This window comes from Haemaphysalis longicornis, unplaced genomic scaffold (assembly GCF_048455015.1).
Source record: "Haemaphysalis longicornis isolate Haplotype H1 unplaced genomic scaffold, Haemaphysalis longicornis Haplotype H1 scaffold_9, whole genome shotgun sequence".
Taxonomy (NCBI): domain Eukaryota; kingdom Metazoa; phylum Arthropoda; class Arachnida; order Ixodida; family Ixodidae; genus Haemaphysalis; species Haemaphysalis longicornis.
Genome location: NW_027526460.1, coordinates 57,030,925 through 57,047,767, shown reverse-complemented (window position 1 = coordinate 57,047,767; position 16,843 = coordinate 57,030,925). Strand labels below are relative to the sequence as shown.

At 51.6% G+C, this 16,843-nt stretch overlaps 1 protein-coding gene across 1 annotated transcript in view; it reads left to right on the top strand.

Moving 5' to 3' along the window:
* LOC144151862 (midasin) overlaps positions 1 to 16,843 on the top strand; it is a 142,035-nt gene that overhangs the window by 59,160 nt on the left and 66,032 nt on the right. Inside the window, exons 31-40 of the mRNA XM_077683018.1 lie at positions 763 to 916; positions 1,069 to 1,185; positions 1,263 to 1,347; positions 1,825 to 1,945; positions 7,172 to 7,320; positions 7,402 to 7,592; positions 7,857 to 8,113; positions 10,379 to 10,496; positions 11,572 to 11,740; positions 12,135 to 12,505. Coding sequence (XP_077539144.1) covers positions 763 to 916; positions 1,069 to 1,185; positions 1,263 to 1,347; positions 1,825 to 1,945; positions 7,172 to 7,320; positions 7,402 to 7,592; positions 7,857 to 8,113; positions 10,379 to 10,496; positions 11,572 to 11,740; positions 12,135 to 12,505 — 1,732 coding nt within the window. The remainder of the gene's footprint in view (positions 1 to 762; positions 917 to 1,068; positions 1,186 to 1,262; positions 1,348 to 1,824; positions 1,946 to 7,171; positions 7,321 to 7,401; positions 7,593 to 7,856; positions 8,114 to 10,378; positions 10,497 to 11,571; positions 11,741 to 12,134; positions 12,506 to 16,843) is intronic.

Here is a 16,843-nt window from a genome sequence, read left to right as displayed (position 1 = left end):
GCACTCGTGCGGGCAGGTTCTTGTCAATGATGATACCTTTCCTTTTCTTCTTGTGGAGGCTTGTTCTGTGATGATCTACTTCGGTGCTGTCCAGTTTGTTTTTGGTTAGGGAAACTGGGGACTGCACCCCTGGAGATGACTGCTCCTCTCTCTCTCTCTCTCTCTCACTAGTCGGAGCTAGAGATCAAACAGGATGCACTTCAGCAAACTAGCGCAACTGTGCAGGACTTTGACCTTGAATTTGAAAGAAAACTTCGGTCGGAACATCGAGCCATGAGAAGAAGAGTGAATGAACTCGGGTGGACGGTATCCTAGCCGAAAATAAGAGGAATAAGTAGAGGCATTTTTTAAACAGGCCGCACTGACACAAGCAGTGCAGCATATGTTCATTTTTTTTCAATAGTTGCACGACATTGCACTAATCTGCACCAGTTCAGGTAAAGAAAATTCCCTAGTACAGTTGAGTTTGGCATGTTGTGTGGAGAGGTGACCGTTAGGGTTACTGACTGGCCACCAAGAGGTGGGACCGAAAGCAGGGGAAGACCAGTAACTCGATAGAGATGAGATGAGGAAATTAGCAGTGCAGAATGGGAGCAGTCGAAAGCCAATGGGAGAGTCTTGGATTCTGCAGTGGACATGAAATGGACTGAGATTGATTGTAATGACGCCCTCAGCATTTTTGTTCTTACATTGGTTAAATAACAAGAAAAGGGGGAGCAGCCCGAAGAGCGTACTAATGCGCCCTCCGCACTGCTTCTTCAGGGTGGGAGGCCACTGTGAAGCAGCTGGAGCAGCTGGAGAAGGATGCCGGCCTGCCCGGTGCTGTGAACGGGAGCTTTGAGTGGCAGGACAGCGTGCTGGTCACCAGCCTGCTCAAGGGACACTGGCTGCTGCTCAAGAACGTCAACCTGTGCACGTGAGTGGCTCGTGTTGGAGGGGCTCCCAGAGATTTGCTAGTGTGAGATTCCTGCACACAGCTGCAGTTAGCAGTGCAAGAACTGGAGGAGGAGACTGTGGACGGAGATACTGTGAAAGTGGCTTTCACGCATGCCATCCTCTGGAACGCAGGGCCTCGGTGCTGGACCGGCTGAACGGCCTGTTGGAGCCTGGCGGTGTGCTTCCCCTGACCGAGCAGGGGGTGGTGGGAGAGGCACTGCGCATCATCAGGCCACACCCGGACTTCCGGTGAGTCCAGGGGGTAGGGGCGGTCTGCTTGAGGGCATCTCTGAACACGTTCCCATTCCCGCCATCTGCTCTTTCAGGCTCGTCATGACAATGGACCCCAAGAATGGCGAGATCTCTAGGGCCATGAGGAATCGTGTGGTCGAGATCTTCTTGCCGGGGGAGGTGCGTCACTTGTCGTATTTGCACGATTTTGACACGAGGTAAGTTTAGTGGCGAAAATTCGAAGAAATGATTTGGTGCCAATTCTACCCTGCAGATGTAAAAGACATGATGTCACATGATGGAAGAAGACATTTTATTTGTCGTACCCGACTGTTGTGCATCATAAACTTACTTATGCAGATCCTGCTGGCATTAAAACTAAAGCGGGCAATATTGACAGCCAATTTCGGTTTTAAACTCGACTGTAATGCGCACGCGAATTTGAAGGTTACTTTTAGTGAAAAAAAAATGTGCACTAGAGTTAAGTGAATACGGTACTTGTTTCATGAGTAGAAGTCATTAAGGCAGTCTTTTGGGCTAGTTCGTACTCCATTCCATTTTTGTTCAAATTTTGCGCTTTAGGCATGCGGAGTAGAATTGAACTGGCTCACCGGTGTCGGAGGGGACTTGGAGTTTTGAGCTTCTACTTGTGCCCAGGACGATGGAGGGACCCTGGACCAGTGGGATGGCCACAGCCTCCTGGCATCAGCAGGGCTGGCTCTGCCTCAGGCCAGCGGACCATTTCTGCAAGCCCACGCAGCCCTTGGGAAGGCATCAGGTAGGCTGCCATCACATCTTTCTGGGCTACCAACATGCGGAACTAAGTTGATTCTCCGTCAAGGGAATATAGGCATTTTCTTAGTCATTGAAGGGACACAGAGTGCAACCAGCAAGTTGGTTTCAAACGAAAGCCTAACCTTCCCATAGCCATTTTAGCCTTGATTCGGTGCCAAAAGATGCCTTAATTGCTGAGAAATTGCTAATAAAACAACTCATTTCCCTTCCTCATTTTCCTCACAGCAATTCCATGACGCAAACTGTGGCTGCTGCAGCCGCTGTTTGCACCACAGTAAACTGGAAGCAATCAAAACAGCGGTGATGTATAGCAGTATGGACTGGACTGGAAATGACTTTACGTATTTCAATAAAACCTGCAGTGGGCTTGGGTCTGCTACGACCCCCGCCCCGACGTGGCCCAACGTCGCATCTTCTTTGCGGCCCTACTAAGCGCTAGCCCCTTTGCGGAGCCCGTGCCTTTCGAACGCAATGAAGACCTGCTGGATGGCCCATGCTTAATCTGTCTTGTTGCTTGACTCAATGGCTCTTTGGAGGTCTGCCGGGTATTCTTCAAAACTTGCGCCGCCTGGGTCGGAGGCACAATCCCACATGACGTGCCACCGGTTGGCCGGCCCTATCTTACATACGCTGCATTGGGCATTGGGGTATTCGTCGGGATACATGTGGTGTAGCGCTGCCGGTGACATGACCGACGCCGTCTGTAGCCTTCTGAGATACGTTGCCTCTTCGCGACCCAGTGCCCGGTGGGGCGGCGGATACGCTCTTCTCATCAGCCGCATGTTCTTGAGTGCTTCACCTTAACCCCTGGGTCTGTCTTTAGTCTCCACCCACCATGCCCACTCGGGACGCCGCCCCACACTGGGGGCGCGGTGTGTTATAGCGCGCGCCTTCCTGTGGGCTGCCTCGTTGTGGTTCGCTGTGTACGGCGGTGAGCATTCGCCCGCGTGCGCCGGGATCCATCTGATTTCTACTCTTCTTTCTTCTTGGACACCCGTTTTCTCGATGATCTTGGCTGCCTTGCCGCTCACTTGGCCATTCGCCAGGTTGCGGACGGCCTCTTGCGAGTCGCCCAGGATCGTATCACAAGTGGCTTCGGACATCGCCAGGACTATGGCGATCTCTTCTGCCTCAGTGGCGTTCTTGCATTTTGCGCTCGCTGACTTGCCCACCCTTCCCGTTCTTGCGTTTATGGTTATCATCGCATACCTGCCTTGGCCATAGTCTGCCGCATCGACGTACCGTGTTCGCGGGTCGTTACTGTACTGCTCGATTATGTATTTTGCCCTTGCGCATCTTCGTTCTCGATTGCGTTCTGGGTGCATGTTCTTTGGAATGGGACTCGCCCGCACTTTCTCCCGCACCTTTTCGTCTAGCTCTTGGAGTTGCCTCCCCGTAATCTGGTAGCCGTAGCCCAGGGTATCGAGGATGGCTCTACCCGTCTTGGTTGCTGCCAGTTGTTCTCGTTGTGCTTCTAGCTGGGCCTCGATGAGCTCATCCACCGTGTTGTGGACGCCCAGTTGCAGCAGTCGTTCGGTGTTCGTCGATTCGTTTAGACCTAGTGCCTGTTTATACATTCTTCGGATCATAATGTCTATCTTGGCCTTGTCGGTCTGCGTCCACTTGTGGTACGCCGCCGTGTATGCCACGTGGCTGATTGCGAAAGACTGCACCAGTCTCGCGAGCCCATCTTCGCGCATGCCCGTCTTTTTGGTCGATACGCGCTGGAGCAGCCGCAGCGTACTTGCCGTTTTGGTCGCCAGTTTCTTCATCAGGTTCTCCTTGGTACCGTTGCCGTTGATAAGCATGCCCAGCACCCTGATCTCCGACACTTCGGGGATTCGCTGGCCTGTCTTTGTGATCAGCTCCAGGCGATGGCACTCCCTTGGGGGCAGCGGCTGCCAACCAACCTTGCGAGGTGAGTATACCAGGAGCTCTGACTTTGGCGGCGAACACTGCAGACCCGTTCCGTCCAACCTGTCTTCGATGGCCGAGATCGCCTTCTGCAGCCTTCTCTTGATACCTGCGTCTGTGCCACCGGCCGTCCATAGGGTGATGTCGTCTGCATAAATGGTGTCGTGCTTAGCAGTATAGAAGCAACCAAATACAATGCTGCCACGTACCGAGCGGTTTTGCTAGTTTCCTCCGTGGTTTCGGTCAAATCAGTCACGCTTTCCCCAACTCCCACGTCCTTTGCTGCTTCGGATCACTAAAAATGTTCCTTCATGGGACCCGTGATCGGTATTGCATGATTTGTTGAAGAAAAGCATATTATTCTTTTTAGGTTGCGTGAATGTTGGTGTCGAACCAATCGTTTGTGCGTAGCTCACACACCTCCTCACATGGCGGAATTACCCCAAGTGGAGACAAGTACCGCCATCCAGCAGGAGCTAGGGAAGACGTTTCTTAGCGCAGCAAAAGCACGCAGAGTGTCATAATAAATGTGGCTATGCCCACAGTAGGGTACGAGGGTCGCACATTTATCTGGCCGAATATTGCACCGAGTATTGCACAGCAACCGAAATGAACTTGTTGGCGTTTGGGGTTGGCGCATGATCTATCGGCCGTGCTCTCATGATATTGTTTATAGCTTTGTCTTCTCCGCGCAATGTCTCCGCGCAATAACTGGCCTGCCGCGTCACACGAGGACTGAAGAACTCTACAGGTACTCCGGCCTCCCTCCCCTCAAAGCCTTTATCGAGGCACACAATGAAGGCCATGAACTACGACGGCAAAATACAACTGCGGGTAGAGGACTTCTCACCCTTACAAAAGAACTACCCCCCGATGCACCCAAACTGCCACGCCTGCTGGAGCCTTGGCTCGATGTGCTCCTCAAGCTTCCCAAACCACTCTCCAAAAAGTGCCATCAGCAGGATCATGAAGCGGAGCGTAGAGCAGCAGCTGCCTGTACTGACAGAACCCGGAACTCTGTGTTCACGGCAGCCACCTGGGACCCCATCACGCGCAGAGCCAGGCTAGCTGCGGTCTCCCCAATCGGCACATGCAGACAAATCCACGTGCATGAGCACCGACCCAGCCCAGACCAGATTTCACTGTCCGCCATCCTGTGTGCAGTGGACGGGGTTTGTGGGGAGGCCCGTCGAGGACTGAGGCAGACAGGGGAGATTGTGGTGATCTACACAGACAGTAGAGAGGCCATAAAAATCCTTGGCCGCACCCCCAGGACTGGCACGCTTGCTCACAGGATCAAAATGGCAAGCACAGTGCTGTACCAGCAATATGGAGTGGAGGTGAGGGTGGTCTGGGTACCAGGTCACGCCGGTGGCATTGGCGATGGAGCCGCACAGGCGTTGGCGAGCGAGCTAATGGACGACCGCTCCGCCCTGGTGACCCAGACTATGCCCGCACCAGACGACCCCGACCCAAGAGCCAAAATTCTGGCAGCCAAGAGGGAGCGAAGGCGCGCCCTTTGGCAGCACATCCCCACCAACCACCACCCACTGCCCCGAGGACTGCCACGGGGGGCTCAGGTCCTCATCCACAAGACACGTGCGGGGGCCGCACTGACAGCAGACGTGCTCGCCAAATGGCGGGCCCACCACCGATGCAGGCCCGGGGCTGCCGACGACGACAGCGACGACGGCGACCACGAACAGGGCCCCATAGTGAGCTGCTCCACATGCACCATGGAAGTGTGCCCAACAGTGACCCACATGCTGTGGGAGTGCCCTGGCTACCGGGACCTCCGTGCCCAGTACCTGCCACCGCACATCAGCACTCTGCATCAATGGACCACCCCCAACAACAACAGCCGCGACACCCTGCTCTCCCTCTGGGCGTTCGCTCACGAGGCAGGCATCGATCGCCGCATGTGATTGCAAATGTATACCATGTACACGCATGTGTGTACGCACTTCTTTCTCTTCTTTCTTTGTTTCTGTCTCTTCTCCGACACCCTTCTTCCCCCCCTATTAGGCCAAAGAGCCATTCCACAATAAAGACTTTTCATTCATTCATAGCTTTGTCTTTATTCTTCGACGTTCAAACATGACACTGCAAAAACTTCCAGTTTAGTTTTTATAAACTTGTGAAGGTGTATGTTAAAATATTGGTCACGCGAGTTTAACCACTTCCAGTATAAGTTGTGTAGTATAGCAAGGGGCGGTGACACTTGTCTTCACGTTTTTTAGAGGCGGAGTACCTTAGGGCTGCACAACGTCCGTCCGCGTCCGTGCGCATAGCATGCACAATCGCAAAAAATCTCACAGGCACCGGCAGGATTCGAGCCTGTGTCTGGTAGACCAGGCAGAGTTAGTGTCAGTCGTCTCATCCGTTGGGCTACGACCGTGAGTTAGTACCCGAGAGCCAAACGGCTTACTTCCTTGTCTGTAACGGTGCGGAGTATGTTAGGACCTCCCAATGTCCGTCCGCATCTGTCCGTACGCACACCACCAAAAATCGAAAATCAAGTGAAATTCGATTTGAACGGTAAGTTGCAGTTTCATTTAGGGAATAATCAAGGTGCAACTCACGGCTCAAATCGAATGACGGTCGGGGCGCAAATCGAATGTCACTGGGGGCGCAACTTAAATGCCATTTCGAGTCCCGTACCCCGCACCCTTGCCATCATCCACGGAGTAGAGATGCTGCCATTTTTCTATCTTCTGGCCTATTTTAGAAGAGCTACGCATAAGAGTGGTATATTCGTGTTCTCAGTGAGCTAGTCTAGCGATCTGCAGCAACTTGTACTTTGTCTTCGGTGTCCCTTTAAGGTTTTAACACCTGTAAATCTTGGCACATGAGTAACTTGTCATCCTGGCTGGCATGGGCACGAGGCATGTGTGCATGCTCAGTAACAATCTCCCTGGTCAACTGTGCTGGAAGTTCGCAGTCTTTTCCTGGTAAAGCCACCTGGGAGAAGACGTGACTGCACATTTTTATTTAAAGTGCACCTGGAACTTTTTCTTTACACTTTTACTTTTCATAATTATATTAAACTTCCTTGATGGGGGTAATGCCGTTATTTTTTATTTTTTATTTCTTGACCTTTTCACCTCTGTCCTTGGCTTGATGCAGCATCCTGGCATCTCTGTTGTAGTACAGAGTGTGCCCTTGCAGACACACGTCCTGCATCCTGTTGGAGACTGAGAAGTGACTGCTTCTTTATTTGATGTTCAGCACTGGTTGGTTATTTGTCTCTCCTCCCAATCACACCCTTGCCGCGCATTGTGTGCTCTTCCCACAGCGCACGGCCACAGGGCCTCCCTGGCGACCTTGAAGAGGGCAGCTGCGCTGAGTGTCCAGCGACTGGAGAGCGGCCTTCTGCCCGGGGAGGCGGTGCTGTCCAGCCTGGAGCAGACCTACCAGTCCGCCTGGGGCACTGAAGAGGCTGAGGTATTGTGGGGCACGGGCGTGGACAGGAGTCGCAGCTGTTCCCCGTGGCCGCCCGATGTGACCCACAGTGCTGCGATGCAGGCTGCCCGCAATGCGCTCCTCCGTGTGCCCTGGGACGGGGGAGGCCAGGTGCCTGTGGAGCAGCAGTTGCTTCTGTCACTGGTCTCCTCTCCGCCCCTGTGGTGCCTGGAGAAGCACAGCACAGCTGCTCGCATCTGGAGCGACAGTCTGCCCCTGTGCGCCACCCTGGCACAGGCCTCCAACTTCCCCGGGTAGGTGGGGCCCTTCGATGGTCATTCCGGGACACCCAGAGAAGCAACCTGGCATTCGTTTTCCGCATGTATTTCTATGGCATAAGGAACCTTCAGGCTACCCACAGACTATCTGCAGTTAGTCCGAGGCTGTACGTCAAAGAGCCCCAGGCTGTTGACTTTGCCTCAGGCTCGCAGCCATCAGTGGAACGAGACTCGCAAACAGACAACCGTGTAAGGGAGGGAGAGCAAGGTGCCAAGCAGTGCGATGGCCGTACTGTGCAGGGGGTCCCTGCCCTTGCCCCTGGAGTTGGTGATGGAGGCCGAGCGGTCGGTGGAGCTGAGCTGCCTGCTGCTGCTGGAGCGGGCCAGCCCCGCTGACTGGTGCCAGCGGCTGCACTGGCTGCGACACCTTGGCGAGGCCCTGGGGCCCCTGCAGCAGCTCAGCGTCATCGAGCAGCAGGTGCAGCCAGCCCTGCAGGCCCTGCTGGACACCTCCACTCTCCCGCTGCCCCCGGTTGTCGACACAAGTGATCTACTGGGTGGGGACTCGTTACTACCCATCCTGCAGTCACCCATGCTCAGCAAACATGGTGTGCCAGCACCGCCTGCGGTCGGTCTGTTGTTCAGGGAGGCAGATGGAGGGGGCAGAAGGTGACAGGGTTGGCATCATGGGTGGAGAGGCAATCAAGCTGCCATATACATATTCATACAGCCAAACAATAACGCAAGTGAGACACTCAAGAGCACGACAGAGATGGAGATGGTTTGGCTGACTGCTGGAATACAGGGCAGCAGGGCAGCACTACGCACAGGTGCATTTACAGCTCGATGACTACAGGATGGACAGGAACTCACGCAAAATGTGTGCAGAAGTTGAAAGAGAGCCTTCCCTGTCCTTCAATTCCCCTCTAGATATCACCCGTGGGGGGCACTGGTTGCAGTGCAGGAATCGGTTCCCGGCAAAGGCACTACTCTCGTTAACATTCTCCTGTGCATGTGCGACACCATTGTTACACAAAGGTGACTTTGGAGAAAAGTTAGGCCTGAAGGGGTGGGCTGTGTAACAGTGTCTGTACGAGAAAGCTAGCTATTGTATGTGTTTTCAGGAGCGTTGCTGTCGCCACAACTGGGCAGTTTAGCCCAGCCTTGCCGTACCAAAAAGTGCGTCCCTTTACCAAGTACAGTGTAACCTCGCTGATACGTCCCCCAGACTTACGACCACCCACTTCTTACGACACATCACTGCGGTCTCGGCAAACTACCCATAGAAACAATCTATTAAAAACCCCGATGATATGACGCTTAGCTGCACACGATGCACTTCATACGACGGACCCTGCCGCAGATAAACCGGCGCTTTTCCCATATTTTACACCGTTTCGCCGCCCCTCATGACCTTCTTTATTCTTAATTCCCATTTGACGCTGCTTGATGTGCACAGGTCCGCAGGCGGGTCAGACCACTTAATGAACAGACGCAAGCTACCAGGCGGGTACGCGTGAGCGGGAGTTAACCTGCGACAGCCAAACACAGCAGCAGTACGTCAACGCGCGAACCACGAGAAGTCGAAGTTTGGTGGCAGATGGAGCGTGAATTTGAAGCTCCTGTTAAAAGCCACCGACGAATGCGGAAACACATATGATGCAGCCCCACGGCGATGACTGTACAGCTGCTTTACCCGCTTGCTTGATCGAAGTTTCTTCCTTTTACGACGCTCTTTCTCCCTATATCCCTGCTCACTGCTTATCAAAAGCCGTGATGTCACTACGCTCTTTTCTTTGCTAGAGTGCCTCAATTCACGCGCGTTCGCCGCAAGGGTGGACCAAAATACAGGAGGCGATAGGGGAGACACGTACCCGTTGGAATCTCCCTTTTGGGTCCCTCGCTGGACGCCGCTGCAAGTCACTGTAGCAAGACCACGGTATAATTTTCGCCGCAACACGGTTTACTCGCGAAGGTTGAATTATCTTATCTGTTTCTCGTTGCTGAATCTTGTGGGAAACGAAAACAGCCGTGTGTTGAGCACTATGACCCAATAACGATGGTGCGGGACCGTTCAAAGGATGTCTCCACCATGTACAGCAATGCTGTGTTTTGTTCATCTCCGCTTTCTACTATCGTTCGTTTCGCTTGACCTGGGCAGTTTCACACTCGCCTTTTTCTCTCTCAATTTGCTCGACCATGTCGGCCTCATATCACGTAGCGCGCGGCGCTTGGCTGGCGGGCTAGTGGACGCCATAAAGGGGAGGGGGCACAAGATAGACCTTGCCATATTTTAAAAATTCGGATTTCAGCTGAAGGTTCGCAACTAACGCGAGAACGCGCTAAATGTAGTGAGTGGTTTAAGTAAGTTATTAGTCCACCTGTAGCGTGAGACTGTCTACTAGGCTGGCATTTATCCGCCCCCCGGTCGTACGACACCCCAGTCATACGACGCTTTCTCGCGGTTCCTTGAAAGTCCTATTATTGGGGTTCCACTGTGTTACATTACACTGACAACATGCAGGTGGGTACAGAGCATTGCAATGCCCTGTTGGGTGCCTGAGTAGTGGGGCATTTCGATGGGTAGAAACTGCGTGTTGTAGGCAGCACAGGGGTATAAATGGCACCAGCAACAGGGTGAAGTCAGCATTGCTTAAGTTTGTGAATGGAAATTTTCCCCTGCAGCGTAGTTCTGTGGGTACTCCGTAAAACTGGAATTGATGAGGCAGTGACTTGGCAATGCCTGCATTTACAGATGATGGTGACAGTAATGTAGTGCGAGAAAGCAGTTCAATGTTTTCGTCTTATTGTTGCTGCTCTAGTTGATGCATCGTTGCTGCAAGAGGACATGCCCCTGGACCTGTACCATTTCCCTGATCTGCTGTCCCGCCTGGCCCTCCAGCCGACCCAGGCTTCCCATGCTGAAGCCACGGCCATGAGGTGGGTAGCCTCTTTTTGTACTCGAGAGGACAATTTTCATGTTTGCATAGCTTCATAGGTGGCCTGAGGGAGGAATCAAAACAAAGTGGTGGGAGATAAGGTGAGAATTAGAGATAGGTGCAAGTTCCAAGATGTGTTTCTGGTTCCAAGCCAGGTTTCTGTGCTCTTCATGACTAGGAAGGATACATTAAAGGCAATGCTGAATAGCAGGGCTCTGGGGATGCTTGCAGTGGGATGAAAGGCGTTTGTGCGAGACCAGCTATTCTACACTGTGGCAAGGCTGGTAGTATGCGCTAGCAAAAACTAGAAGAGAATCTGGGAGTCGCCGCTCCGATCGGCTAGCTTAAAAAGCCAGGCTGACTCGTTTTATTTCGACGATATGCGCACAACGCGTAAACACAACAGGAGGCGTGCTTTGGAACAAGCTTGCCAGGGCAGATTGGTGTGGACTACACTACGCTTGCCAGCAGCCTTTTGTTACGGTGTAAAAAAGTCCTTGCCAATGTTCGTGGTGCTAATTCTTTCATTGGAGAATGGCGATCCAGTGATGCCTGGTCCCCTTGTGGCACTCACTGCGTGGAAAGTAGTGCATTGCCAAAGGCCGCACACACGGGCAGTCTTCGTGAAATGGCGGCCAATGAGGCTTGCATGGCGATTCGTCCCACACCTTGAGGTCTCGATTGCAGCTGGTACACCTGACTACAGCGCAAGTTTCCCCTGTGACTTCTACATTTTGTTACTGGGCACTTCACTGAACACCATGGCAGCCTATGGCGCAAACCGAAACCGCCCAGTGCTAAAGGCCAGTCATGGCGAGTGCACTGCTAATGTCACCTGTTGAAGGCCCGCCCAACTGCTCGCTGTAAATGGTGTATACACCTGGTCTGTTCAGCTGTGAGAACGCTGGCATGGGATGTGTCCTGGCATCGTTGACACTTGATTTGCTTTTGCAGTGGAGCATGAAACGTGCAGCCTTTCTCTTCCCTCTATTATTTTCACCTTTTTGTTTTTAGAGGCTGTGTTTTTGTGTCGTGGCTCACCGATGCCGTCCCCCTCCCGGCTCCTCTCCCGCCAGGGTGCAGCTGTCCCTGCGCCACGCGTGCCTGGAGGCCCGGCTGCCCTGCCTGGAGGAGAGCGAGCAGCTGAAGGTGCTGCGCTTGGGCCCCCTGCTGGGCCAGATGGTGTCGGCGCTGGGGGCCTACCTGCTCCACATGCCCCGCGCAGACTGGGACTTCTACCAGAAGGTGCCGCCTCATTTGCCCGCAGGCTGGGGGCCCTGATCCACAGTGTGCTGAGCTCCCTGGGCCCTCCTTTTGCTATGGAGTTGTACTTTGCCACAATGAGGCGTGCAGTGTACAGCAGTTTGTTTGCAGCTTTCCTTCTCTGTAGTTGTATGTGAATTGAGATATATTGTTAGAGCACTATTCCTTCAGAGGGGTGGAACAATGCCGAATGGGATAAGATGTTGGCGCATGAAGTGATAGGCTCTTCCCTTTGCCACCTTCATCACTCTGTGCTCATTAGCTTTCCCAAGAGTCAGAATTGCCAGCTAGCTTAGCATTCGCTGCTAGCTGCATCGCTCTGCCTTGCGGCACTTGACGGCCATTTGACCGAGCGGCGCTTGCCCCTCCCGCGCAGGCCCGGCTGGTGCAGCAGCACCTGGAGCACCTGTGCGTGTCCAGCACAAGCACGGACGCCCCCGCTCCTGCTTCCTCCTCCGGCAGCCGGGCGTCCCGTGCTGCGAGGGTGGCGCAGCACTGGAGCTGGCTGCGCAAGTACCTGGCCCGCCTGCTGCCCCGCCAGGGGAAGGGGAAGAAGGGGCCCAGCGGGGAAGGGGCCCTGTCTCGCTGCTACCAGGAGCTGTGGTCCCTGGTGGCCAGCATGAACGACGCGCTGGCCGTGCAGCTGTCGCCCCTGCACAGGGTGCGCCGGCACGTGGTCAAGCGCCTCGGCTATCCGGCCACCCTGGGCAGCGAGGAGGCCGCCAGCGCCCACGAGAGGGCCGCCAGGTGAGCCCCCTGGGCCGCTTTGCCTTTCTTTTGTGCTTCTTTTTAATCCTCTTTTTAAAGGCTGAGGTTGCAAGCTTCTCAGTAAACCCTAGAAAGCACACCGAGTTGGGAAAGAAGAGTGAATGTGGCTGTCCCAGTTCTCTTTTCTTTTGACCTTGGGTTTAATTAGGCTATTAGACACTTCACGACGTCAGCTTTGGTACACTTAGGCCACGTGCTGCGCATTTAATCCATTAAATTCTCTCTCTCTCTCTCTCTCTCTCTCTCTCTCTCTCTCTCTCTCTCTCTCTCTCTCTCTCTCTCTCTCTCTGTATGTATGTATGTATGTATGTATTTGGGCGGTGTCTTTGTGCCTACACACTTGGCTTAATTAAGTTGCTATGCATGATGTGTGGGCAGAGTACGCAAGTTGATTGTTGATTTGACTACGAAGTATGAGGCAATCCTAACTCTTTAGTGGCAGGGCAGTGGTGCCCATCCTCACTTTCTTTTTTTAAAGGGGTCGTGAAGAGAAAATGCATTTGTCTTTGATTACTTTTGTCTGCTTGAACGACCTTTTAAGAACATAAATCCCAAATATTTTCACAATTCATTGCTTCTGGAATTTAGGAGGCGCCGTTGAAATTCTCGTTTTGAGGCGCATCGCAAGCGACCATGCGCGCGCCGGCGGTTGGCAGCGCAACTAGAATGACGTCACGTTAAGTACATTCGAGAGTTCAACGCGGTTCGATGTTCTTTGTGTATAATATTCTCCAAAGCTGCAAACCCAATATTTCAAAAATAATGCATCCTTTATTCGTTGCCAAAAAAATGTTTTCTATCCACGTGAGCGGTGTCGTGACCGCTTCAGTTGTCTGGCAACCATTGCAGCAGAACTCAGACCTACTGGGTGTTTGTACAGTTTGTAGCCAGTTTCCCTGCTGAATTTCACGTTCTTTTCCCGAATTCTCTTCGGAATATTATCTTTTTTGTATGAAATAGCCCAAGATCGCTCAAGCAAAAAAAAAAAAAAAAAAAAAGTGCCCCGTGTGCGATTCGAACTTGCGGCCTCCGGGCCAGCCCAACGTTACGGCCAGCCTAGTCGGACACTTTATCCACTACACTATCGGCGTGAGAAGCGCGCGCGGCGAAAAACTGATGTATAAAAGCCTCTTCGCATTTGTAACCCAGAAGTCTGTCGTGTTTTCATAAATTCTAATCTACTCGGAGCTTTAACCACCAACTTACTGTTGAGCGCTTCTGCAGTAAGCCAAAGCGGAGCGTATACAATCAACAAAACAGCGTCAACAGGATTGTTTATTGCAGGAAACAGGAAAGCAATAGTCGAACTGCGTGATGTTGGGGCTCGGCGACTCGGCGCTCTATCGCTGCTTCTCGCTAGTTATTTTTGCGCTTGATGAGTGAATAATGAATGGGTTTTAGGTTCCGACTACTCGAAGTTCCTTCGATAAACGCGTTTATGTAATAAACTCTCATTTTAAGCGTTCGGTCATGTATCTCGTCAGGTCAGAAGTTTCACGTTCGCGCAACTCACATTACAGGCTACGTGAGACAGACATCGGCAAACTTGTGCAAGAATATCGGCTAACAAAACGACAGTTTAGACTCGTGGAAAGCAGCGTAAACAGTTTACGAATGCCCAGTTTAGATTAAACGTGGTTACTTCTGCCTGCGCCACTCGCCGGTGTTGTTGACTGAAAGTTCGACCATGTACCATCTTGATCAGTCGTATCAGAGATCAGACGTCTCCCGTTCAGTTGCAGGGCGAGTTTCATCATGGCGCCGATGTTGTAGCTTTATTTGACCCTTTGCAAGCCCGCTCTATGCCGACATATTGTGCAGACGAGGGAGAACTGTGATTGGCTGCTTACTGACTTACTGAAACGTCACTTCACGAGTTGAGGAGGAAAGCCTCGGTGAAACCGTAACTGCATTTATTTACCTATTTCCCGATATCGGTCGACGAAACGGTTATGCATTGTTTGTTTATCACGGTTCCACGGTTATAAGCGCACACACAACACAGTTTTTTTGAAAATCTCTTCACGACCCCTTTAAGGGGGGACGTGGCTTTCAAAATCAACTTTTTTATTTCTTTGTGGATTTTGATGAAAATTGGTACAGCAACTGGAAATGCTTCTGTGATAACACCATAAAAATTTCAAGGTAATATTTTGATAACTTTTTTATTTATTAAATTTTCTTTCTGTTCCGCTTGTACCGAGCCTGAGCGGCTTATCAAACACGATAGAAAACTTGTTCGAAGTGCTTTGCATTCCCAAAGGAATGGACGAGGTCATGACAGTTTTAGAATTTTTTTTTTACAACCCAATGTTTTTTAGTTTTCATTTTTTTAGAGGTTAATGTGCAACAGGCATGTCGACTGTGAGCGATTATTTGAATAAAAAAATAAAAAATAAACAAATCTGTAAAACCAAGAGTGTCACGACCTGAACTGTTCATCAAAGAATGTAATGCAAGAAACGGAATCAAAACAGACACAGCGGTCACGAAGAAATCCCTGGTACAAGCGACACAGGTGGCAAAAAAAACTGTTTTGAGAAAACGGCTTCCGAAGTTGCAACATAGGTTTCACTTATCAAAAGTCGTCAGGGTTGTAGCCTTTCGTGTCCTTTTGAACATGGGCCTTCTGGAAGGCCATTCCTTGAAATTAGAGTGCCTTTTACAGCCTTTCTCTTTCCACAAAACATCATTTTCAGCTCCTCCGTGAAGAGTACATACCCCAGTTTGCAGACCAAACGGAGGGGGAGATGGGTTTCAATGGGCTTTCAATGCAAAGTAGGTTAGCTGGTTGGCTGGATCGCACCGGACAACCTCCTTTTGCAGTGTTGTCACCATGGCAAAAAGTTGCACATTTTCTTTTACTTAAATTTGAACATTTTTGGCTTTTTTATGTTTTATCATCTTGCCTGGCACAGCAACTTCGTACTCATGTGCAGGTGTTCATTGCCAAAAGTTTGCATGCCACAAGGATGCAAATGAGCTACTTTGAAGCTTGGTATAATATTCTGCATAACTCAAACTTCAGTGCAAGGGCATTTTTTTACTACTTTTGACATTCAAGGCATCCAATATTTCTCGCAGCACAGCCAGTATGCCCTACGCCATAGATATATGCATCGGTATCAATTTTTTCCCTAAAAAATTCACTGTTAAATGCTGCAACAGTAGGGTAAGTTTTTAACGCAGAGAACATATTTTTATTCCTATATTCCTAACTCAAACCTGTTTGCATGATTATTACAAGTACACAGGAAACGTTGCGTAAGAAAGGCGATATGGCTCGCGCGCATCGCAGCGCACGCTTACCGCGACATATCGTACTTTGATTATCCCCGATATGGCTGGTCAGGTCGCTTTTAAGATTAAATCTAACGTCGCAGGCATTAATTACAACAACTGGCGTTCAATCGTAACCGGTTGCGCAGTCATGTGATGCTCCAATGCGCGTCGGCTATGCCGTGCGCACCGCAGCGTTTGACGCGTCGACCGTTTCTTTCCCAAGGCTAGCAAGCCCACAATCAAAACACAGCAATAACTAAGCGTGTAACCATCGCAAATCTGACTAAAAGTTCACTTCACGAACCGCTATCGCAAGCGCGCACACCGCGTCACTCTCCGGGGTCTGGCGACGGTAGAGTCACGCGCACCACGAAGCGTTCGATGACCTCCGCCTTTCGAGCCACACAACTTTCCGTAATCTGGCTCGTGATCTCAGGCCTTCCCATCGCGATAACGTCCGTGTTCAATACCACAGACTGAACAGAAACTTGGCCGAGCGAAGCACCGAAAATGAACTCAAACCGCCCACGCTACGCAGTTCAGGCGGCCGCCATCTTGCATTGCGCCGCGACACCCAATCAGGAGGGTCGTCTTGGCGCGGCCCTAGCGGAGGACGAATAGCGCTTCAGCATCTATTTCTAGCTTCGTTTGTGCGTCGTTTCTTTTCTGCCGTTTGTGCGTTTGTGAATGAACGAAGATAAAAGAGACGAGCGGAACCGGAAAGACAATCGCTCGGCCGATCTAACCATATCAAAATGGCCGCGCCCGGTGGCACCGTTGCGGAGATAGAGCGCTCCGAAAATTGCCGTTTTTTCGCCCTTTTGCGCTGATAGTTTGTCACCGCGCCTGACAAAAGTATTTTTTTATGCCACTTTGCGACGCTTTTCAGCGTAAAAACTTTGCAGACGCACAGAATAGGAAACATAGAAGCCGAATATGCGGGTTTCAAAAAAACAATGTTTTGGTCATTTTTCCGAAGTTGAAAGCCGCGTCCCCCCTTAAGTCCTAGCATGGCTTCACTTCTTTTCGGTGAAC